Here is a 23,977-nt window from a genome sequence, read left to right as displayed (position 1 = left end):
AAAATAATAGAGAAAATGATACAAGGTCAATATCCATGCTAACTTCTTTCTATTTATATTATTTATTTAAAATTTATACCAAATTCATTTTCCATGTGAATTTGTTACTATTTATTGTTATTATTATTCATTTGTGAATTTTATAAACTATATGATCAATGAATCAATAAAGTTGAATGCATCAATCCATGGAGCCCGAGACACAGTTTTAAGAATGTTGTTCGAAACAACTCATGCCGTGACGAGTATCACCATGTATTGGTGAAGATGAGAGTCCGACTAAATCGGTCGAGTTATTGCAAAAAATGAAACTCGTGGTTTATTAGAGGGCATGTTGGCCGAGAGCGATGGGGCGTTGCTTGACGGTTGTGGTTTGAGGCGATCGTTGCTATGGATTGGAGCTTATGTTGATTGTTATCACACATCATAATGGTTAAAGTTTGATGGGAAAACGAGGAGTGGAGAGGAAATTGTAGTGTTTTTATTTATGAAATGATCGACGACGGGCCTGCTTTATACAGAATCGAACAACAAAAAAGATCGACGACTACAGAATCGAACAACAAAAAAGTAACGGGGGATAGCTAATGATGAAATGAGAACAACCTGAACTAAACTCATTTTTAGATAACTAAATGCCCCCCAGGCAGATTGTATGCTGCCCCAGGGTCCTCCATCGTTGGATCGTACGAAATTTTTGAAGCCATCCAAGGGCTATAACCCACCGGTAGAGGGAGGTCAAGAATTTTTGGGCAACAAGGAATAATACTAAATATACTGTCTGATATTGAACTTGACAGTAGCTGCAGATTTAAAATCAAACCCCATTCTTCGAGACCTTGTTATGAGGTTCATAATATATTCCACTATCAATGCACAACAAAATTTTCCTGTTATACATAAGCATTCAAGGAATCAACGAGGGTTATCCAGAAAGCAATTCTCTTGAAGCAATATCCCAAATACGGTATACTTGCCCTGCACCTCTTCATCCCAAAGAAATGGAAAACTAAACAAGTTCAGTATCCAATAAGATGTGACAAGAAAACAACACGGTCCCTTTGTACCATTGGAGAATCCTTGATTAGCTTTGTCAAGCTCAGTACTATGTATCACAGCTTATTGAAGTATTCCTCTCATTGCCTGCAAATTGCCATACTGACATGAATGTCAGTTAAATATTTGGAATAAAAGTAAGTAGGATAAAACGAAATATCATAAACACTTCAACTCATGATACAATGATTTATACCTAGAGCAAAGCCTTATCACGGCTTCATAAAAGGGATAAAAGCGATCACTCCTAGAAATATTCCAAGAAGAAGGAAACTGAATAGTCAATAATTACAAATAATAAACAACATTTATTCATAAAAACCTATGATCTCCAACATATTTCTAATGTCAGATTGAGGTAGAAGAAGATATAGAGCCAATAATTATCCTGTTAAGCGACCTGTATATGCTCGATTATATTCACTGAGTTAATTTTGGTTGTAAGATAGAAAGTTCATGAACACACGCTTGAGTTCATTTTGGTTGTAAGATAGAGAAGTTCATGAACACACGCTGCTGCATTGTGCATCTCAAATATTTGAACTCCATGATAAATATCAAGCGATTCATCTGGACAAGAGCTGTCAAAATGGCAAATGAGATTTGTTATAATGTAGTCTGTCACATGCCGGCAAGTCATATCAACTTTATCTATGCCATCAGCGCTTAATTTGTTGGCTATTCTCTGGTTGCCTGCCCACAACATCAGAAACTACTATGAGAATTGAATATCATAACACGCCATGCACACATGCTAAATTTGAGTAAAGCTGATCTCATACTCGATATAATACTCATACTTTGTTGTTCATTCTAATGCCACTATATCTAGTTTATAACTCCTTACAAAAGGCAACAAATTTGTCATCTTTTAAAAACTATTAATGGAATTATAACAAATTTAAGCACAGCTGTTGAATAGTGTCAAAAATTCGTAAAAAAATAGTCTACAATCCGGTTATATAAAAATGGACAGGTTTTCCTTGAATTTTGTTATTTATACTTGTGTTCTTTTTACAAGAGATACGTATATCAATAGTAAATCATATATTACATCAGATGTTGAAAATCACTAAAAGGGAAAAGGGGGGAAAAACAGCTATATTATTTCTACAAAATGTCTCAACCAGATAGATAGTAGCAGCATGGCCATATAGGCGTACAAGGAATGATTGCTTCACTTCTCACGAATATTTCCATTCCCTTCAAAATAACAAATAAAATTATCAATTATATATCTAGTCTCAATTTCCCATGAGAATAAGATGTATGTAAGAATCCCTTGGATAAAACTACTCACTGAATATATTGGTTTTCAGGGTGGATCGTAATGATAATCCCTTCAGTTTTTTATCCCTTGATTGCCTAGTTGATTTTTCTGTGGTTGAAACACGGCTGGTGCTTTCTCTGCCTGAAATTTCTGTTTTTTTCTTCAACTTTTCATGGTAAATAGCAGGTGGTGCTAGCCTCAACTGAACTGTGTTTTCAAGCTGAACTAATTTCTGGTCTTTCTGAAGATTATTCAAGAGTTCAAACTGTCGCAACCAAGTTCAGGGATGGCAAAAATTGATTGAATGAACATGTGTAAATAATTATAACAGCAAAAGATTATCGAGCAGATGTAAAAACATACCCTCGAAGCAGTATGAGAAAAAAATGAGTTCTCAAAGATATCGTGTTGATCATGAGGATGCAATGTTTGCGTCCCAGATGCTTGTTGTGCCCTTAATGAGAACTTGCTTACTAAGCCATTATCGTCAAACACAGATTTTCCAATTGCCCCTGGAGTAGATTTCTTCCTAGAACTACAAATAGGACATCCAGTAGAGGTTCCCCTAAATGACTCCTCATTTTCCTCAGGTTCACAGTGTACATGCATTGCATGACCACAACTGAATACTTGAACGTGAGAATCAGAGTTTTTGGCAAGAAGGGAGTTACAGATACAGCAGACAAAGTTCCGAGGGGCATAACCATGAGAAGCCCCCTTCCTCAGTAAACTCATGGTATAGTATGTATCATCCTGGATCAAACTGTTTGCAATGTCCTATTTAATAGAGAAAACAGTTAAATTGGTAATTACCAAAATTTTTTATGAGGTCAAAAGTCAAACAGAAATGACACTGAACATGTAAAAATTACACAGCATAACAATGATGCAATGCAAGATCAATCAAATTGCTATTATACACAGCAATTTTTTGTCAGTCTAGCAAGCTTATACACAAACTACCACCTCGTATGCAAAAGAACCAAAAAAGACTTACAAGTGCAAAGAACGTATCTTAACAGGAAATAAGCTGCCCAATTGTTTTAACTCACAAAAAGTTAACCAAAAACTAAAAAGGAAAAATTACAACTCAGAATGTTCTGCATTGATATTCAACCAATTAAACAATGCTTAAAGGGTAAATCGTCTATGAAATAAAACCAATCACGATTATATTGCATCAGTTGTATGATAAAATACCATCATTATATGTCAAAAACATAAATAAAGCAAAAGTACACAAGAAAAAGAAGACCCACCAGAATTCTTCTCTCAAAATCATATGTTCCTAGCATCCCAAGTATTGTAAGTTTAAAATCACCAAATTCCTGATTGCCATTATCAGAAAGAAGCTTCAACATGATCCTTGGAAGCTTAACATAACCAATCATTCCCTCGACAATTTCTTTAATGAATATGGTAAACAATTTCCTCTTTATGTGACTTTTACAAGGCCTGGAGATTTTCCGTTTAGCTTTCCACTCATCTTCATCTTCCACCTGACTGTATGATCCATCAAGAGAGTACTTGAGCACTTCTCTCCCCGAATCTATTCTAGCATTACTTGAATCTGACAAGAAATCAAAAAACCTGTAACCGAAAAAGATGACAGAATTAGAATTGGTTTAAAAAGAAAAGAAGACCAAAAAATTAACTATGAGTCAATAATGTATTCATCATATGTTCAATGCACGCAACTCTGGTCGAAGAACATTATAAATCTAATTAGATAAGACACCTTTACAAGAAACTATGCCATGCATAGAAATTTGTACAACTATCCTTCTAACATATTTGTACAGTAGAAATTAGCATGTTCTATTGGATGTAGCATGCATCTGAAACATGCTGCCCTTATGTAGAGAATAATCGCAGTATCCTCCATGTTTGTTTCAATTTTCATATAAAATAATAGAAAACTGATGGTGGTTCTTCCAATATAAGTAATCACAGGTGGTCAGGAATCACCACACAGTAAAGATTTTTAAAAAGTGATTAACATGGATGATGTCCCAGTAAAAAACGTATACCTGGCAATATCATTAAATAAAACTGACGTGACATTTCTTTACAAAATTAAGGGGCAAAAACAATTAAATAAAGTGCTGACTGCATGTCACATTGACGTCTTTGCACCTTCATCAGAAAATGTGGCATATTTAAGGTCAAAGCACTAAATAAATCCAAATTTGGCACGTCATAAATGACAGTACTGATAAGTATGGAACACAGGTTAGAATGTCCAGGATAAATCTGGCAGAAGTGATGTTTAATTGCCAAGACTACAACTTCATCATCCAACAATAGATTCTGTACCTAATGGTCACATTCAAGAGGTCACTTGGTAATATAGAAATATCTAAAGTAACAAACTCAAGTTAAGGTTAAAGTAACAAACTCAAGTTAAGGCTCAGACAATGGAACGGTAACTTGTCAAAATACTTGCACAATTTTTTCTGCTGCCCAAATAACTAATTAGTACAGTATATTCAAGACTTAAAGATGAACAGAAAAAAAAAAGACATGCAGGTCCACTGATGTTCAGTTTTCAGCTACAGTCGCCTGATAAGCAATTAAATTTTTTTACTGTAAACCGGAAAGCAATTAAACTCCTCTGCATCAATGACAAATAAAATGACTTGAATCAATCCTTTAAGCCTCATGTAAGAAACAATCATATATATGAGAACAATTGGCTCACGAATCAAGCAACTGAAACCAAAGCTGCTCAGACTCATCAGGTTCCAAGCGGGGACTGTTTCTTTGGCATAATCCAATACAAGATCGCACAAGATCAAATATATCAGCGACCTGCAACAGGAATTTAAGCATTTACAATATTCAGAGAGGAGGCATTAATGAAGAAACTGAATTACATGTTTTAGGTTATAAGCCCTACAGAAGAACCGAAAACAAAAAGACCAGTTAAACAATGGAAAACTATCTCATGATTTTATGCTAGTCCATAATTGCTTGAGCAACCAATATGGGATCATAACATTGTGCGCCAATTGAGAAGTAATGCCACGACGATCCACTTTGAATTGCTTTCACCCACCTACCAGTATTTGGCTCATGCACATTGAACCAGCCTATAAGCCCTGGGCCTTTTTTTAATCTACGTTGATTATCAACAAGGACTCTGATATTAAAGTTAAAAGTCCAAGAAAGTAGAACCGGGAAGTTTTAAGAAAATAACCTTCCCACTAACACAATTTAGATATATAACCCCCATATTTTTAAACCATCTAATGAACTTTTCTGCCCTTGTTTAATAGATTAAATAAATAGACATTCTAATCCTTAATTTATAAAAATCTTCGTCTTCTTCCATTTAAACTTTTCTCTAAAACCAAATAACAGTCATTCCTTCGTTGATCAACCCTTGCCATTTTGCATAACCCAAGCTTTTATAAGGCACTGGCAGTAGAAACAACCACCGCCCCCATTTCCGCTAAAGAAGTGCAAGAATTGAGAAAGAAAGAAATGGAAGAGAAACAGTGCCCATTTCAATTTTCACAGGGTTCTTGAATTGGACCGTTGGCACCTCAGTAGCAGTCAACATTGTGCGAACTATCAACGACCAAAACATTAAGAGTGGTTGTGTGATGGTGGGTAAGGAAACAGAGGAGAAGACACAAAAGAATTTGTATGGTGGCGTGTGGGTGGGAATCAACCGACTAAGTTGAGGAAAACCAGTGGTGGAGAGCTGCAGGATGAAGTAAGTTGAGGTTATGCAACTGCAGGTCTGAGGACAACAGTGGCTTTACGGTGTTCGCGGTCATGGAATTTTAGACCAGTGTTTCCAATTACTGGGGTGTAGCAGTCAAGGATTCCTAGACCAATGTTTCCGATCGCTAGGTCACTGAGAAAATTAGATAAGGCCATCGAATAAGGGTAATTTGGCAAAGTGACGTGGAACATTTTAAATGGAGGTTAATTTTCAAAGAAAAAAATTAGATAAGGTAAAAAATCTAATGAAAATGGATTAACGGAGTCGGATGTTATATATCTAATCTCCCGGTAGACCTCCCAAAACAATAATATAATAGAAGCAAGAATCCCTAGAACTTATATATCACTCCACAATCGCTTGTCGAATTAATGTGGAACAAGATTACATTGCACTTACATCTTTCTTCTTCATAATGGGATTGAGATCATCCAGTTTACTATCAAAGCATCCCTTTTGAATTACAGCATCAAGTTTGACAATTCTGTCATGAAGATTAGAAAGAATAAGCAGAAGAGCACTTCCAACTTCCCCAACCCTTTCTAATAAGAATGAAGCTGCATCAACTATTCCATATTCCTGGCACAATCGCAAACAATTTTCCACTCTATAGCTTTCAGAAGTTTCCAAGAATTTGAGAACAGATTCACGTTCATATTGACATAACAGCTGCAAAATTAATAGGAGAAAATTCAATCGTTACTGCAAAGAGAATAAATAAATAAGAGTCAAGTGACTGATACCTACATTCGCGCCCTGCTAACAGGAGCAAATTTTTATTAAAAAAAAAGTGGAGCAAATTTAAATTGAGGGAAAGGCAAAAAAATTAGGATGGGAGAAATAAATGAACAGCAAAATAGTCTTTGAGGATGACGATCCCCAAGTAAACTTTACAAGCAAAAAGTTCACAAATATGTAAATAAAATAAGGTGCGGGCATAGAGGTTGGCTGGCAAATACAGAGTCGGGAGAAAGAGAAAAGAGGTACTCAAGACTTGGGGCAAAACCCGTACTTCTTATAACCAAGGTGCCTCAAGGAGACAAACATCTAATCAAGGTAACATGTTTTATTACACATAACATGTTTCATTATTTTTTAAAAATTTTTTATTCGTGTTTGAATGGCCCGAGGCACACCACTTTTACATTGACATATGAAGGGGGTTATGATACGACTTGTAACTTCAGATGTATTTTATATATTCAATATGCGGAGTGATGTAAGTTGTAATTTTCGACAATATTATACAAGTTTATCATTCATATTCCTTCCAACTTTTCCAATAAAAGGTGGTTATTGACAACACATCCAGCATACCAATGTACCACTATGGATTCGGGTAAGTATAGCAGTACTTTATACATCAATAAGGGTAATAATTGTCAACAAATGTTAGGTACAAACAAATAAATAATTTTAAAAAATATGACATTGTTGCTAGAAAGCTTATAAAACATTTAAAAAAATCGTTCAAAGATTTGACCAAGTTATTGTTACTTTAAACAACTAAACTACATGGACGCCACAATTTCAGGATATCGCATTAAATTCTTCCATTTTGACTAACTACCACATACTTCAGAAAATACCAGCAAAAAATAATAAATTGTAGCATAATAAACCAATATTATAAATCAACCATAGAAATTTATGGACATCTGCAATCATACGGAAAAAGCAAGAAATTTTCATAATATGACAACAAACTCCCACAAAAATAACATGAAGAAGAATAAAAAGGTTAACAATATCAATTTTGTATCTTCATCATAAAGAAGAAATACAAGTATAAGAGACAAAGGAAAGACAACAAGCAAGAAAAAAAGAGAGAAGGAGAAGGGAATAAGGAAAAAATGCAGGTTTTGTTCACAGAAAGTTGTGACTTGGCGCAATTAGGGAGGAGAATTGTTGAACAACAATAATTATCTATCACTAAAAGAGTTTTTTTGTGCTTGTTCCTTTAAAAAAACTAGGAACGACGCTTGTTGTTTTACGAACTATAGTTGTATGGTGCAACTTAGATCTTCTAAACCGCGAAGCAACCCAAACACTATATTTCGATAGCTTATTACTCCCAACAACCCCCTCCCATAATTGCACCACCTTGCAATTCAATACTCATAGAAATCAAACACATTATTTGGACTTCGAGACCAAATGTATGATCTAGCTAGCAATTGTTTTACCAAAAGCTATAATTTGTGGTAACAAAACAACTCAAATCCTCTTAACTTATATAACAACCCAACGCCATATTTCAATCGTTTTCCAAATACGACAATTATTATCCCCAATAGAAGTTAGACAGAAAAAAAGCATTTTCACCCATACAACATAATAAAAAAATAAGCAGTATCTTTAGCATAAACTTTCATTTACTTGCTTTAAGACCGCAATTTTCACCTAACTCTTTGTAATTGGGGGGCATAAAGACAAATTTTTTCTTCATATGTTGTGTTACCATGACAAATCAAATAAATATGACTTATCTTTCATCTTCTAAAACCAACAAACGTGTATGAATGCTAGACTCCAAAGAGCCCAGTGATGGGTTCCTGAAACTTTTACCTCAAAGTACAACTCAGTCATTTCATCAGTAACATGAACTTCATTGTTACGCATATGATTAAGGGAGTTTGATATTGCAACTAGATAAGCTTCAACATCCATCGACTTCTTATGAGCTCTTCTAGCATTAGGAATATCTGAAACATCAGCCTTTTTTAGACAAGAGAGGTTGAGGGAACCAGTTGTTTGAATTTCAACAACTGTCTTCAAGTAGAGGAAAAGGCTTTCCTGTTGAGAGTGCAGGTCAGACAAAATTTGTTGAAACTTTCCAGAAAGTTGGTCGGTGATCAGGAAATATGCTCCTTCTCTGTAAAACATCAAGAGAAAACAACAATCAGGAAATAGAAAAGGAATATCAATCCTTTGTTTTCATCAGTTAAAAATTAAAATAAGAAACTAACTTGAAGCTCTGCCCCTAAAATCATTACCTGCTCAGTTTAAGAAGAACTGGAATGCTAGAAATAACAGCTGATTCAAAAGTATCATATTCTTCAGTGCAGAGTAGTTGGAGCATATAATGGATAAAGGAGAATGCATGTATAGGTTCATTAGCTATTTTCATATAACTGTGCAAAGCAGCAACGTATTGATGCCTGGTGGAATGGATATAGCCACAAACCTGTGTAAGAAAGTATGGATTTCGTTAAGAGACTAAAATATGCAAAAATAAACTAGTTTACCTGCTATTTACCCCCATGTAAGGGCATAACATTATTTTAGAGAGTTTGGTAAAGGAAAAAGTTAATAAACGAAAAAGGAGATTAATTTCCTTACTTGGCCCATAACATTTTGTGTTAGTTTAATAATGTCAGGCAGTATTAAGGTCATGAGTTAAAATACCTGATGGAACTGAGCCTTTTCACACAAATGTAACAAACCAGAAGCATCCCAATGAGCCTCTGGCACTACTTCTAGTAATGATAACAGCTGTTTTTCATTTCTTTTTAAGATTTCAGCAGTCTTCCCCAAGGCAGTATAAGAGATATCGACATCTGACGTCAAGTATTCCAAAATTAGACCAAGGATATCTCTTGAGACCTTTGCTCGCGCAGACATCACATGGTAAGCTATATAATCACACATGTGACCTACATCTTTCTTTGATGGCCAAATTTGCTTTGAGTGCATATCATCGCAGCAGAGAGGACTTCCTCTTTGAGAATTACTAGCATCAAGTATACCTGCAAGAATATCAACAGTTTTCTGAACCAATATTTGACTTTGACCAGGTTCCTTGCACAAATAGGTTGATTCCTGGGAAGAATCGGTTGATAAAGGAAGTTCATCTTCTGTAAATGCATAATTTAAAACATCTAAAGTCGCCTCAGTATCCAATTGTAACAGATGAAGTATGTTGGCATAGACCCCATTTGCCGGTAAGATTGTAACAGCCCACGTATTTGGAACACTGGAAGTCATCAACAGAGACTGCAGAAGCTCTTCTCTAAGGGAGGGCAGACGTGTAAGAGGAAGGCTTCCACGTCCTACAAAACAGGGGCAGTCTTAACACTAAACTTTTATTTCTGACTTTATTAATATTTAAATACACCTAGCAAGACATGAAAAATCAATAAATTTAACTAGTGCATCAATTTCAAGAAATGAGAATAGATCAAGTAGTTTAGATGCACTTAATTGAGTACAAGCATCATAGGACCTTTGTATAGAAAATATAGAACATAATATGAGAGATAGAGAAAGCTATCTAAATCTCATTTCTCATTCAAAGTATTCAGATTACTGTATACATTTAAATAGGCAGAAGATATAGACTTAAATCATAACAAATCTGAAATTTTATCCTATCATAATCTATATCTAAACAAATTTATTCAAAATAAAGATAAGCTATTGACACTCCCCCTCAAATTGGTGCAAAGATATCTATCATTCCCAACATGCTAACTTGATCTTCAAATTGTAGTCTTGGAAGCCCTTCGGTTAGGATATCCGAAACCTGCAACTTAGTTGGAACAAATGAGGTACAAATGATTCCTACCACAAGTTTCTCCTTTATGAATGAAGTGCTTGTCAACTTCAATGTGCTTGGTTCTATCATGCAGAATTGCGTTATGCACAATGCTAATGGCAGTTTTATTATCACAATATAGCTTCATTGGGTACTTCACGTTCCTTTTTAAATCATCTAACACTTTCTTAAGCCAAAGGGCCTCACATACCCCTTGAGCCAGAGATCTGCACTGCTTCTATCCACCATGCTTTGTTTTTTACTCCTCCAGGTTTACCAAATTACCCCATACGGGAAGGGCATAAACATACCTCTGCCAAGTTAATCTCTTCAAACGTAGGACAGTATCCTGAGGTTGACCTTTTGTTTGACATGGAACTTGCCCAATCTGCATCAGTATATACCTCAATTTCTCTTTTTTCACCCTTTTTTAAAGAGCAGACCTTTTCCTGGTGTTCCCTTCAAATATCTGAGAATGTGATATACAGCTTCTAGGTGTTTTCCACATGGTGAGTTCATAAATTGATTCACCTTGCTCACGCTGAAGGCAATGTCTGGTTGTGTGTGAGATAAATAGATCAATCAGCCAACTACTCGATACCTGTTTTTATCTACTGAGTACCATCTGTAATTTCTCCTTGATTACCATTTGCCTCTATCGGAGTATCTGACGGCTTGCATCCACCCATCCCAGTTTTCTTTAGAAGATTCAGCACATACTTGCGTTGAGAAACCACAATTCCTTTCTTAGATCTAGCTTTTCCATCCCAAGAAAGTACTTTAGCTGCCCCAGATCTTTGATTTCAAATTCTTTGGCCAAGTTTTTCTTCAATCTTCTCATTTCCTCGATATCCTCTCCTGTTAATATTATATCATCAACGCACACAATTAATACCAATATCTTATCGTTGGATGATTTCTTTGTGAACAAGGCGTGATCTGACTGACCCTGACTGTATCCTTGACTTTTAACGAATTTTGTGAATCTTTCGAACCAGGCTCTGGGAGATTGTTTGAGTCCGTACAGATATATTTTCAGCCGAAATATATTTGACCCAACTGATCGGTAAAATCAGAAAGAGGCTCCATATACACTTCTTCTTCCAACTCACCATTTAGGAAGGCATTCTTCACATTGAGTTGATTTAGAGGCCAATCAAGATTCGCAGCAATAGATAATATCACTTGGATAGTGTTCAATCCTGCCACTGCGGAGAAAGCCACAAAATAATCAACTCAGTATGTCTGGGTGAACCCTTTTGGCAATTAAGCAAGCATTAAAACTTTCCAACAAGCCATCAAAATTGTATTTTGTAGTGAAAACCCACTTACACCCTAACGTAGACTTCTTTTTGGCAGTTCAACCTTGTCCCGCGTAGAGTTTTTCTCCAAAGCTCTCATTTCTTCAGAGATTGCTTCCTTCCATTTAGGTATCGCTAGAGCTTCCTGTACATTATTTGGAATCCTAACAGAATTTATTTGAGAGATAAGACCAAAAAATGTGGGTGATGAATTTCTATAGGTTACAAAATTTAACAAGGGATGAATGGCACACGATCGAACACCTTTCCTTTTAGCAATAGGAAGGAAAATCAATGGTATTTGATGGAGTTAGTTTGGGCATATCTTGACTCGAAACATCAGGATCTGTTGACATAAGATTGTGTGTCTCTTGATTTGACCCTAGATCCGATTCATGGCTTTGTGGTGGGATATTGTCTTCTTTTTCTTATGCTTTGCCTTTCCTTGTATAAACTAGACCTTTGAACTGTTTCTAATCCATTCCTGTTGTTTAAGACGGTATAACAGAATTATCAGAAGTTTCAAATTCAAAAGTCAAGGCTGATTTATTCGGCACTCATTTTCGTTGAACTTAGGCTCGCCCTGAAGATGAGTGTCAAAGTACGACTGTCGTTCAAAAAACGTGACATCCATAGAGACAAACATTCACTGTGACAAAGGATTGAAGCACTTAAACCTCTGTTGATTAGATGGATACCCAACAAAAATGCAACGATGAGACTTGGGATCCAGTTTGGATCGGTTGGGGTCATGTTGGTGCACAAAGACTAGACTACCAAAAATTTTAAAGGGAATTTCTGTGAGAAGTCTAGTATTGGGAAGCATTTTCGAAATATGCTAACAGGAGATTGAATTTTCAAAATACGTTATGGCAAACGATTTATTAAGTAGCAACAGTAAGAATTGCTTCACCCCAAAGATGCTTCGGAATATTAGTTTGAAAACTAATTGCTCGAGCAACTTCCATAAGGTGTTTTTTTTTCCATGCGGATACTCCGTTTTGTTGTGGAGTATGAGGGCAAGAAGTTTGATTTACAATCCCCTTGTCTTCAAAAAAATCTACATTCCAACTTTAAATTGGTTTTGAACCATTTGGTAAAAGTTCTTGAAAACATGCACAACCTCTGATTTATCTTATAAAAGAAATGTCCAAGTGATATGAGTATGAATCAATAAAAGCGATAAACCAACGTTTTCCTTATAAGGTTATCACCCTAGAAGACCAAACATCACTATGAATCGATGTAAATGGAGTAGACTCTTTGTAAGGTTGAGGTGGAAAACTCGACCTATGATGTTTAGCCAATGCACAAGATTTTCAACGAGACAAAGATAGTCTTTTATTAATAAAAAGTTTTGGTAAGAGTTAAAGACGAGCAACAACAATTATTCCTTTTCCAGCAATAAGAGCAAATGTAACACTGGCAATTTTAACCTTTTTGTTTCTGGCACATGGGACATAAGTGGTGAACAACTGCGATGTTCCAGTCATATGATATGTGTCCCCTGAATCGACAATCTAGGAGGTATTAGAAAACGAGTTTGCTAGATTGGCTGAGGAGGCCCCTGAATCGACAATCCAGGAGGTATTAGAAAACGAGTTTGCTAGATTGGCTGAGGAGGAAATACCAGTTTGGGCTACAGAGCAAGAGGAATTAGAGTTGCCTAGGTGGGATTGGAGCATTTTTGAAAGAAGCTAAAGCTGATCCTTAGTGAAAGCAGGTGATTCCGAAGCAGTAGGGGCTGGCTGGAGTCACCACTACCTGATTGAAGAGCATGACCAGCCTGTTTTGGTCCACCAGATTTCTTCTTGAGGTTGGCAGGTTTACCATGGATTTTCCAGCAAGTGTCAATGGTATGCCATGGCTTATTGCACTTCTCACACCAAATCTTGGGTCTGCCATCATCCAGAGTAGAGTTTCTGCCTTTGCTCACGAGGGCTGAGCCATCAGAGTCGGTTCTGGTCTCATTCAACTTCGCCATCATAACCAGGCTACGGGCCTCTTCCCGCCTAACCTCTGAAAAAGCTTCTTGAATGATGGGCAGTGGATTTCGTCCAAGACTTTTTATTAATAAAAAGCTTCCTGAAATGAGAATTACATAGCTTTTATTAATAAAAAGCTTCTTGAATGATGGGCAGTGGGTTTCGTCTAACTTCATCAAGATCTCGTCATCCCCGCGAGAAAGATAAAGACTCGACTTCGTTCCACATTTTTCTTAAATCGAGTGCAATCCGCACTGCATTCCCATTCTTCAACCTCGAGGAGATCGAGTTCTTGCCAGATAGACAACAACTCAGTATAGTAAGAGGTGACATCCCGATGGCCCTCTTGTACCCGCCACGTACGGGTATTCAATTCATACAATTGTGCGTGGTTTTCCATGTCTGAATATGTCTCTCTAAACGCCTCCCAGACATCATGGACTGTAGGAAGAAACATAAATGGTTTACCAATGACAGGCTCCATCGAGTTGACAAGCCAGACAGTGACTAGGGAATTTTGGACTTCTAGTGCTTGTATTTTGAAGCTTTGGAGGCAAGCGCCTTGACCTCACCATTTAGATAGCCCAATTTGCCCTTCCCATCAATGACAAGGCGGACCGATTGAGCCCACTCGAGGAAATTCCTGCCATTGAGTTTATGTATTGTAAGTTGAAGGGAATTATCAAGACAAAGCCATGCTTGAGGATGAAAATGAGTTGCCGCGGGAAACTGTAGAAGAACTGCCACCACGTGGATCTAGTGTTGCCAGATCCACTTCCAACCATCGCAACCTTAAAATTCATGATCGACCTTCACTGATTCCATATAGAAAATATGGAACATAATATGAGAGATAGAGAAAGCTATGTAATTCTCATTTCACGTTCGAAGTATTGAGATTACTGTATACATTTAAATAGACTGAAAAGATAGACTTAAATTGTAACGAATCTAGAATTTTATCCTATCATAATCTATATCTAAAAAGATTTATTCAAAATAAAGATAAGCTTATCAGTACTTTATTTTCTCATCGAAGGCTTTTCCTTTGTCATTTTATTTCCGTTTTTTCAATAAAAGGTTTATCATTTTATATCCACATAAATCGTCTTTGATCCCCAGCTAAAATTCTATATTACGAACTCAATTAGCTGAAAAATCCTTCCCACCAAGGTTCAAATGAATAAAGGCCTCAAAGCATAAGTTTGAAACCAAACCTGGAGGAAAAGCAAGACCCCGAAAGCAATATTTTAGGTAAACAAGCATCCTGTACCTGCTTCCACAGGCTACACGTGAATGTCTAGACAAAGTATAACAACAAGGGAAGAAATGCAGAAAGTAGTTTTCACCGAAGAGTCTTAGATTTTAGAATGACAAAATTTTCTTCAAAACGATACGTAAACAATGGGTGCAATAAATTTACAAATTGAAGCAAATTACCCGAGTGAAGCAGCATCTTCTAATCTGCTATTTTGTAAAACAATCAGGAACTCTTCGAGAGGGGTCCTAAAATCATCTAAACCTTTGTTAAACAAATATATCAATGCATGATGCAATCGATGTTCCCTGCATAGGCGGACAACCTACAGTACAATGATAAGATAACCAGCTGAGGAAAAGGACAAAATCAATTAAAATATTCAAGCCAAACGAAATACTAGAACAGAATTGATACCATTATTTCCTACTAGAAGAAGTTGAGATACATTTGTCACTTTGTAAAACAAACAAGCAACAGCATATGTGAAATAACTATATAATATTACCTGATTAAAATCCAAAGACAACATGTCCATGTGGAGTACACATTGTTCAATCCTCTGCAACCAACCTCTCGCGCAATAATGCTCCACCAAAGCTTGCATGATCTTAAAAGCATTCCAATTATCAAATATACAAAAATATTAGCTGATTAGTGAGTATATGAAAGAGTACGAAGGTAACTGATATATGCAGAATTAAAGATACCGCAGGTGGAAGAGATCCCAGCATATCTTTCAAAATATAAGGTTCCAAAAGCTCCAGAAAAATCTCTAAAGGAACAAACAACAGTATTAAACAATGAAATTCAAACACCAACACTCATTTGAAATTTACAAAGATGCAGTCCATAAAAACAAGTTAACCCATAGTGGCAACTTCATTGTAACTACTTAAGAACCCATAGTTCATGTTACCTAATCAAATAATTGAGATAAAATAAAAGAAAAATGATTAGGAACCTTTAGCATTCGCCTCTTCAAATTTTGAAAGAATATCATCAAAGAGGATGTCAGTTCTCCTAATATGGACACAAAATTCAACTGCAACACCACCGACACGTGTGTACTGCTCCTTTATCTCATCTGGATCCATAAGTACATCTTGGTTGCCACATATTACCAATAAATAAGAAAATACTCCGTTAACATATGACTGAATTAACTCCACCAAGAAGGGCATGATACAGATTTGTATGTCATTCAAATTTTTAGGAAGGTCTATGGCACCATGCGTTTGACCATCATAAAATGTCATGGCCATGTTTAAGGCACCCATCCAGTCACCCGATTTTTGCAGAACTTCAATTCGTTCCTTCCAGGAAAGAAGGCGGGAAACAACAAGATGCTCTGGTCCAAGAAAGTATAAAGTAGCTCCCCTTATGGCAACACTGTTGTGATAAGCCTTCTCAGGGTTCCCAAAAGCATTTGTAAAATATATATGATATGATATCAAATCATCCCATTGAAACCCATCAACATAAAAGCTTGTCCGGTGAATCTCATTTCCATCACTTGCAAACAAATAGAGTTGAGCTGCCAAAGTGAGAACGACCAACATCTGAACAAATGCAAAACACACTTATATTATCACCCCCAGGTCATCACACAATTAGGCTTCACATTTGAAATGAAAAAGAAAAAAAACTCCAGAGAACTAGGATCACTGTTGAAGTACTAGCATCTCAAGTAAAAAGAGCATGGGTAGGAGAAAGTTCTGAAAGGGAGAGCATGAAAAATGAAATTCAAAGTGTGAGAAACAAGTACAATTGTAAAGAAAATCATTAACAACTACTCAATTTAGCCCAACATTTCGAATACTGTTTTTTAGCTAAATCGTGTGGGTTTTACTACAATCACTGTTGGTCATCTTTTTAGTTGAATGACAGGTGAAAATCCGATGAAATTTTGAAGAAACTTGCATTGAGAGGATAGAGAACAATAGTACTTAACAGGCATCTAGTATGATGAAAGATTTAAAATGTCATAAAACACAAACCTGATCATCCAACCATGCCAGACCTATTGCTGCACTTTCAAGGTCCCACTTCTTGACTGTCTTTAACTCGGACTTCACCAGCTTAGCGACTTGAATTTTCTGATCCCAAGCAATTGCAAGCAGTAAAGCTTTATCTAATGCTTCCACATGGGTATTTTCTAAGAAGAAAGATTGAAACAAACAAATATTCCGGCTGAAAGTTCTGCAACAAGAAAAGCTGAAAAATATGAACACTTTATCCATGCATACCGGATGAAGAACCAGGAGACTGTGACATACATTTCAGCGCGGCATATGGCATGGCACCCTCCTTGACACCATCAGGTTTAGGAATTTGAGCATAGACTTTCACACTGGGACTGACTTTTGCCTGTCAAGATATGATACCACAAGATACAATAAGTTTAAACTAGCCTAAATTCACAACAACATTAGGAACAGTGATTATTGCAGTCCTCCAAAAGAATCCCGTACCACCAGAGCAGATTGATGCGTGACGAACATCACAACACCTTCATCGTCTATACCTCCAGCGGTGCTGCCACCACTATTAGTAGAAGCAGAACTGCTACCCTGAGACAAGGCCATTGCACCTCCATGGCCTTCACCATATAGCAATGGAGAAGCACACAGTACTTTGCTAGTTGTTTCATCAAACAGTTTCTGTGTCAAACAATAAGTTAACAAGTTAGCGGAAGTGGACATAACCTACCACAAAATTCCTAATCAAGCATAGATCTCTACCACTGATTTGGTGTATGATATCACATTAACCCATGGAACCACTGAAAACCGAATCAACTTGACCAAACCCTTGCTGTCACCACTAACTACATGAAATTGTCGTGTAACTTGAGATTCAGGCCCCAGATATAACAAGTGGACTACTGGTGCTCTATGTTCCATTACGACTTTGAGTGCAGAGGCCTTTTGCACATCCCAAATAGTATAATGACCATCGCCATATCCTGCAAAGAGCAAGTCTCCGTTCTGATTAAAGCACATTGCAGTCACAGAGACAAGAGATCTATCATCTTGTAACCCAAGCAATGTCATCTGAAATCATACATACTTTCACCATTCAGTAGGAAATATAAGTCGATATAGTATTAATACGCGAACCCAATTTATTAGACAGCTGTGTTTATGTGCAAATTCAATAAATATAACCATATTTTGGTGTGCTAAACTAAATAATGAATCAACTTCTTTTCTAGTAAACTAGGTGTTAAGGCTCAAACCAGTGATGAAAACAAGCAGCCAAATCAGGAGTACTCTGGACCTTTTCATTCATGTTGTCAACGTGATGGGCATTATATTTGCTGGGCACAACAAAAATCGTTCCTTTTGACATTCCTACTGCAATATAGTTGACATGTACTGCCACAACTTGAGGTGATCCATGATCACGCCGGAAATATGGAGATGATATCATCCGGCTAACGGCATTGTCAGCATTAACATCAAAATAGCCCAACACAACAGAGCCTTTTGTTACACCCTCAAGTCTCATTGGTTGCGCAGCTGCACCTTCTTCATAGTGCAAACCTGTATACGCTTGCTTCTTCTCAATTTCTTCGGCCAAATCAAGGGGCTTTATGGAAGAATGAGAGTTCTTCAGTAACTCTCCATCATTCCTCTCAATGTCCCGTGGAGACAGTAAATCCGAAACATCACTTGGTGAACTAGCATAATCTCGGTCCCCATGTTCAGAAACTACTTCGCTGAAATCACTTGATTTTTCTCCTCTAGTCTTGAATTCATCACCATATGGCATATTTACATCCAAAAAAATGGACAGGTGTTGGGCTGTCACGTCATCTTCACCAGTTATATCAGAAGGAAAGACTTCAGCAGTTACCTCACATTCTTCATCCAAAACTGATTCTTCTTCATTTTCAACAGGGGGAGCATTCAGGGTTTCAAACTTCAGAGTGGCACATTCTTCCTCCTCATTTGCAATCCGATGTACTTCATCCATATCACCCACCTCCGCTAAAGTCTTCAGGTTGGTTAAAACCTCAGCTTCATTGACACCCTGTCCAGAAGAATGTCCTCCACCAGCATCAGCTTTTTCCGAGATTGAATCATGTTCAGAAGATCGAAGTTCCTCCAATCCAACGTCTTCTGCTTGCTGCGACTCGGAAAAGCCTAATCCCTCGAGATAATTCCCAGCGTCAGACCAATTCTGAGTGCCTACCGAAGCCACAGATGACTGTGATAGTAACAATTCATCACCGACAGCAACCATTGCGGAAGTATCAGAAACCACACTCCGCATAGCACCGGTGGTAGCTCTCATCGACTTGATGGCCACCGCGTGGGGCGTGGGAATTGAGCGAGAGGCAGCTACGGCAGCCTCCAGAGCAGCTCCAGGTTTGGAATGAGATTTTATCAGCCCACCACCAAACAAATGTGGCAAAACCCTACCCATGTACTTGGTTGTATAGGTATCGCCACTAGCACCAGAAGCCGAATAATTAAAAGTAGACACATTTGCATCCCTATGTTGTGATTGTTCCTGCCGGCGGGGGAAGTAATCATCGTTGCGGGGTGAAGCTGGTGGAGACGGAGAGGAGTGATTGAGCAGGATTTCATCGACAGTAACCAAGTGATGATCAGCTTCAGTTGCAGCAGAGTCTTCTTCTTCATCATCATCGTGAGATTGAAGAAGCAAATCTAGATCATTATCAGATGATTGTTCCATCAGATTTGTCGAAGTTTAAGATCAAAATCCACAGGAAAACAAATTTCCAATCATGTGCGAATTTTGGGATTCAGGCCGTGGTCAGAGCGGATAGAATTATAATTAAGTTTAATTAGAGAAAATTATGTTTATGAAGCATTAAATTGAAATAGTGATAGAGAACCAGGCCCGTTCCTATACAAAGACAAATTTCAAGGACTTGTGCCGTTCAAATAAACTTCAAAGACTCCGAAGACTACTGGGTTAAGGAAAATCAAACACTAAACCTAAAATGGATGATTAAATCTAACAAGTTTAAATCAGAATATAATTAACAAATATAAAATAAAATCGACAAAACAAAAATTAAAACTAAATTACGGTTGGTTCGGTTTTAGTCAAACAAATTAAACCAAACCGAAAAAGCGATATTTTAAAAAAAATATATGTTCAAAATAAATAAAAAAAACCGAAATTTTTATTTCGATCTTTTGTTTTTATTCTATCCGAATAATCAACTCCCTTAAACGTATTTTTAGATTATTAAAAATATATCATAACGTCAAAATTAATTACTCTCAATTTTAAATAATAATATATGTTAATGCCCATTGGCATTAAATTGTTTGTGGTAAATAATTTTATGTGAAAATTTTAAAGATTATATAAAATTAAAATTCTTTAAAAAAAAATTATTTTATAATAATTGTTAATGTTATATGTAACGATCATAGGCCATTAGGTTGAACCAACATGGGCCTCGGCTCATACCCATGCACCACTACTAGTCATGGGTCTTTAGGATGGTCCAGCATGAGCCCATGCCATGTACTGTCACTCATATAATACCCTACTCCTGGAAAGTAGTTTCTTTCGCTTCCCCCAACACTTGAACTCAGGACCTCCAGGCTTAAGTACTTAGATTCTTAAGTGTTGGTACCAGTTGGTTTTGGAATCGGAAAAGAGTTTAGAGGGGGGAGAATAAACTCTTTGAAAATATTTACTTTTTAAATGTGTTTTCAACCGTTGTTAGGCGGTTGAAAGTTTTTCTCAAACGGTTAAAAATATGAACCACTTGAAAATGCGGAAAACGGTTCAATATTTTTAATGATAGTTTCAACCGCTTGGCACTCTAATAAACAATATATGGTTAAAAATGTAAGAGCTTGTGAAAAGTAAAGGTTGGGGTGCCAATCGGGTCGGGTTTCGGGTCAACCCGTATTTTTTTTTCCTTCAACCCGAAAACCCCCAACCCGAACACGAACCCGTCTAACCCGACTCAACCCGTTTAACCCGCCTAACCCGAATTTATTTATTTTTTTAAATTTTTTTAAAAAAATTAATGAAAAAATAATAATAATATTTTAATTTAAACCCATAATAATAAAATTTTCGATTTAAATTTGAAAGTTTAATTGTAGAAAATTAAAAGTATATTTACTAAATCAAATAAACAATTGTTAAAAAAATATACAAAATAAATATTAAATGATGAAAATTTATCATATAAATATACAATAAATTTTGTTCAAACATACAATACATAAAAATATAGGTAATAGTTTCAAAAAAAAGTTTTCGGGTCAATCCGCTACCCAACCCGACCCAACCCGAAGCCCGTCTAACCTGGCACTAACCTGAACCCACCCAACCCGAACCTGAAAACTCCCAACCCGAACCTGATTTTTTTCGTGTCGGGTTGACGGGTCGTATTGCATTTTGACACCCCTAAGTAAAGGCAAGGAGTTTTTTAAGGATGTTCGGAGAAAACACTCATACGTCACCCATTCTTCCTCTGTAAGAAGGATTCCACTAAAAGACTTTGGATTTACAAAATTCTTTGCAACAGCCCACTCCAATCAGGACTTATCACACTGCCTATTTTGGAACTCTTAGTGATCAATTTACACTTTTGGATTTTAAAAGCCATCGGTTCACCAGACACCACTATTAATCAAATAACCAATAGGTTAATGATGTAAGTAAAACAATATGCTTTAGTAGTACAAAAATGATCTCGAATAATCAGATATCTTTCTGTTGAGTGCGTGTTTGATCAGCGATGGAGTATGATTGCGCTCAAACTCTTAGGTATGCAGACTTGAATTAATCACGCCGTGAAAGCCTGATGATTATGTATCCCGTTGATATCTCGTGGGCATACATCCAGCTCTGCTTATATAATCTGTCATTCCAAAGGTCGAAAAAGGATGAGCAACATTAACCTTTAACCTTAGAATGATGTGTCACTATCAGCTGCAAATACATTAAATGTTCTTCAACAATGCATTTAATTTTCTCTTTGCTTAGCATGACTTTGAATCTCATTCCTTGAAGAGTTACTTGTGAATATCCTTTTATAGCAACTGTTTTCACCATCAGAACTTGTAGGATATAAGTAATCTTTCTTTTCGGAGATAGTGACATAAATGCAAATCAATATTGGGGCTGGTGCAGAACATGGTTGATTTGTAGCAGAGCAAAATCATTTGAATGTTCTGAACTGGTCAGATAATATCTTTCATTAAGTGAGCAATAAATATCTCTTTTAATGACTCGACATAAAGTCTTTGAATAGCAGGTTGGGAAATTTGAGCTTCTTCTTCTTCAGATGGTTGAATGTTACGCGGTCTGAAATTCAAGCGGTTGAAGACTCGGCAGTTCGAAATTCAAGCGGTTGACCTGGTTCCTTTCTAGCTTCTTCTTCTTTAGACGGTTGAATGTTAAGCGGCCTGAAATTCAAGCTGTTTGAAGACTCGGTGGTTGAGCTGGTTCCTATTATACACAAAAGATTGCAGTTGTTTCCTAAAACAGTTAAGTATTGTTTTGATTTTGTCAATCACCAAAACTCTTAGGTAATTTATTTAACAATTTCCCTTTTTTTGGAGATAACAAAACCCAGCTGCAGAACTTATACAACAGACTATAGATAATAGCAAAATTTTAATAAAGCAAACGTTGTATTTCATTGAGTGAATGAAATTACAAGCTCCAGTTGATAAAAAATCAGAAAGCAAAAACATCTAAACAAATACAGTACATTAACCTCTCTTTTGTCCTTGGATTTGTTTAGTTTGTTCTGCTTTGGCACGCTCTGCAACCCTTTTTCTAAGTGATTCTTCTGCTCTCAAAACTTTTTTTTTCCGCTGCTCTCTTTCCCCCTTTTTGACATCACCATGGACAAGGAATTGCATGATCTCAGTAAGTTGTGCTCCTTATGCACCCATGCATTGATCAACATGTGCTTTAAGATGAGATATTTGTCCTAAAAGCTCAGTGCTCATGTTGAGATGTGAAGAGTTATGCCTGTCTTGCCGGAGGGTAATACTTGTATGCATGGCAGAAAATTCCTTGGAGAAATCAGACTTCATAGATTGAAATGCTTCTTTCAGATCAAAATGCTTGCGGTTAAGAGCAAGAATCGATTGATCCATGGTTGTAAGTCTGTCCAAAATCTCTTTCTGGCAGTTTTCCTCAATTAATTATTCTTCAGGTTCAAAGTGATCAGATGAAGAAAGTAATCTAGCCTTGAATGAGACCAGTTGAGAAGAGGAAGCTTTTCCAGTTGACTTTGAGGGCTAAGGTTCAGTTCAGAAGCTAAATTGTCAATCACTGTGTTAAGTTCTTCAGTCGGAACAGGGATTTCTTTTTGTCTGTGGCTTCTTGTGCTCCTAGAGCGCTTGAAAGAGCTTCAGATACTGGAGAGACTGGAGGCAGAGACGCAATAGTCACCGCGTCATTCTTTGGATTACTAGGTGAAGACACTGTCTGTTCTTGAAGAATGACGTAAATGATGTCATCAACAGAAGTAGACTTTGGAGAAGAGGATTTTTCTTTGTGAGTTGTGTCTTGATGAAAATCAGATAGAGCTTGCACAACTTCTTCGACAGAAATGGGTTCAACTTCGGAAAGACCGATGTGCACTGAGGAAGGAAGCACGATGGAGTCAGTCTGTTGAACAGATGCATCTTCCTCAAGAGTCGTTTGAGAGGTTGGCATGAGGTTCGGTTCATCTTGGTGGCAGAGTTGCTCAGTAATGGGAACATCATTTGGCATAAGTGTTTGATCTGGTGGTAGGATGTTGACCACAATACCGGTCATAGTGGTTTCAACGGGTACTTCTGATGGTAGAGAATTGGTGAGCAAAGCAG

At 36.9% G+C, this 23,977-nt stretch overlaps 1 protein-coding gene across 4 annotated transcripts; it reads right to left on the bottom strand.

Moving 5' to 3' along the window:
* Positions 1 to 672: 672 nt before the first annotated feature.
* On the bottom strand, positions 673 to 19,956 carry LOC140983003 (uncharacterized). Of its 4 annotated transcripts, none has more exons than XR_012176373.1 (21): positions 18,423 to 19,956; positions 17,885 to 18,196; positions 17,615 to 17,803; positions 17,390 to 17,510; positions 17,141 to 17,298; positions 16,105 to 16,702; positions 15,851 to 15,915; positions 15,649 to 15,750; positions 15,323 to 15,465; positions 15,100 to 15,155; positions 9,468 to 10,111; positions 9,056 to 9,246; positions 8,628 to 8,934; positions 6,459 to 6,728; positions 5,028 to 5,137; positions 3,586 to 3,916; positions 2,690 to 3,103; positions 2,357 to 2,591; positions 2,184 to 2,259; positions 1,253 to 1,749; positions 673 to 1,158 (listed from the first exon to the last, which is right to left on the bottom strand). XR_012176373.1 is itself a non-coding variant. In XM_073449848.1 (19 exons), the coding sequence occupies exons 1-19, from the start codon at positions 19,845 to 19,847 to the stop codon at positions 2,234 to 2,236; spliced, it is 5,697 nt and encodes a 1,898-aa protein (XP_073305949.1). In that variant the 5' UTR covers positions 19,848 to 19,956; the 3' UTR covers positions 1,994 to 2,233. The 4 variants fall into 4 exon arrangements, 1 of the variants encoding a protein (XP_073305949.1); XR_012176371.1 differs by having other exon boundaries at positions 674 to 1,143; XR_012176372.1 differs by lacking the exon at positions 673 to 1,158 and having other exon boundaries at positions 1,201 to 1,749.
* Positions 19,957 to 23,977: the final 4,021 nt, after the last annotated feature.

This window comes from Primulina huaijiensis, chromosome 8 (assembly GCF_012295235.1).
Source record: "Primulina huaijiensis isolate GDHJ02 chromosome 8, ASM1229523v2, whole genome shotgun sequence".
Taxonomy (NCBI): Eukaryota; Viridiplantae; Streptophyta; class Magnoliopsida; order Lamiales; family Gesneriaceae; genus Primulina; species Primulina huaijiensis.
This window is presented reverse-complemented; position numbering and strand designations above follow the sequence as displayed.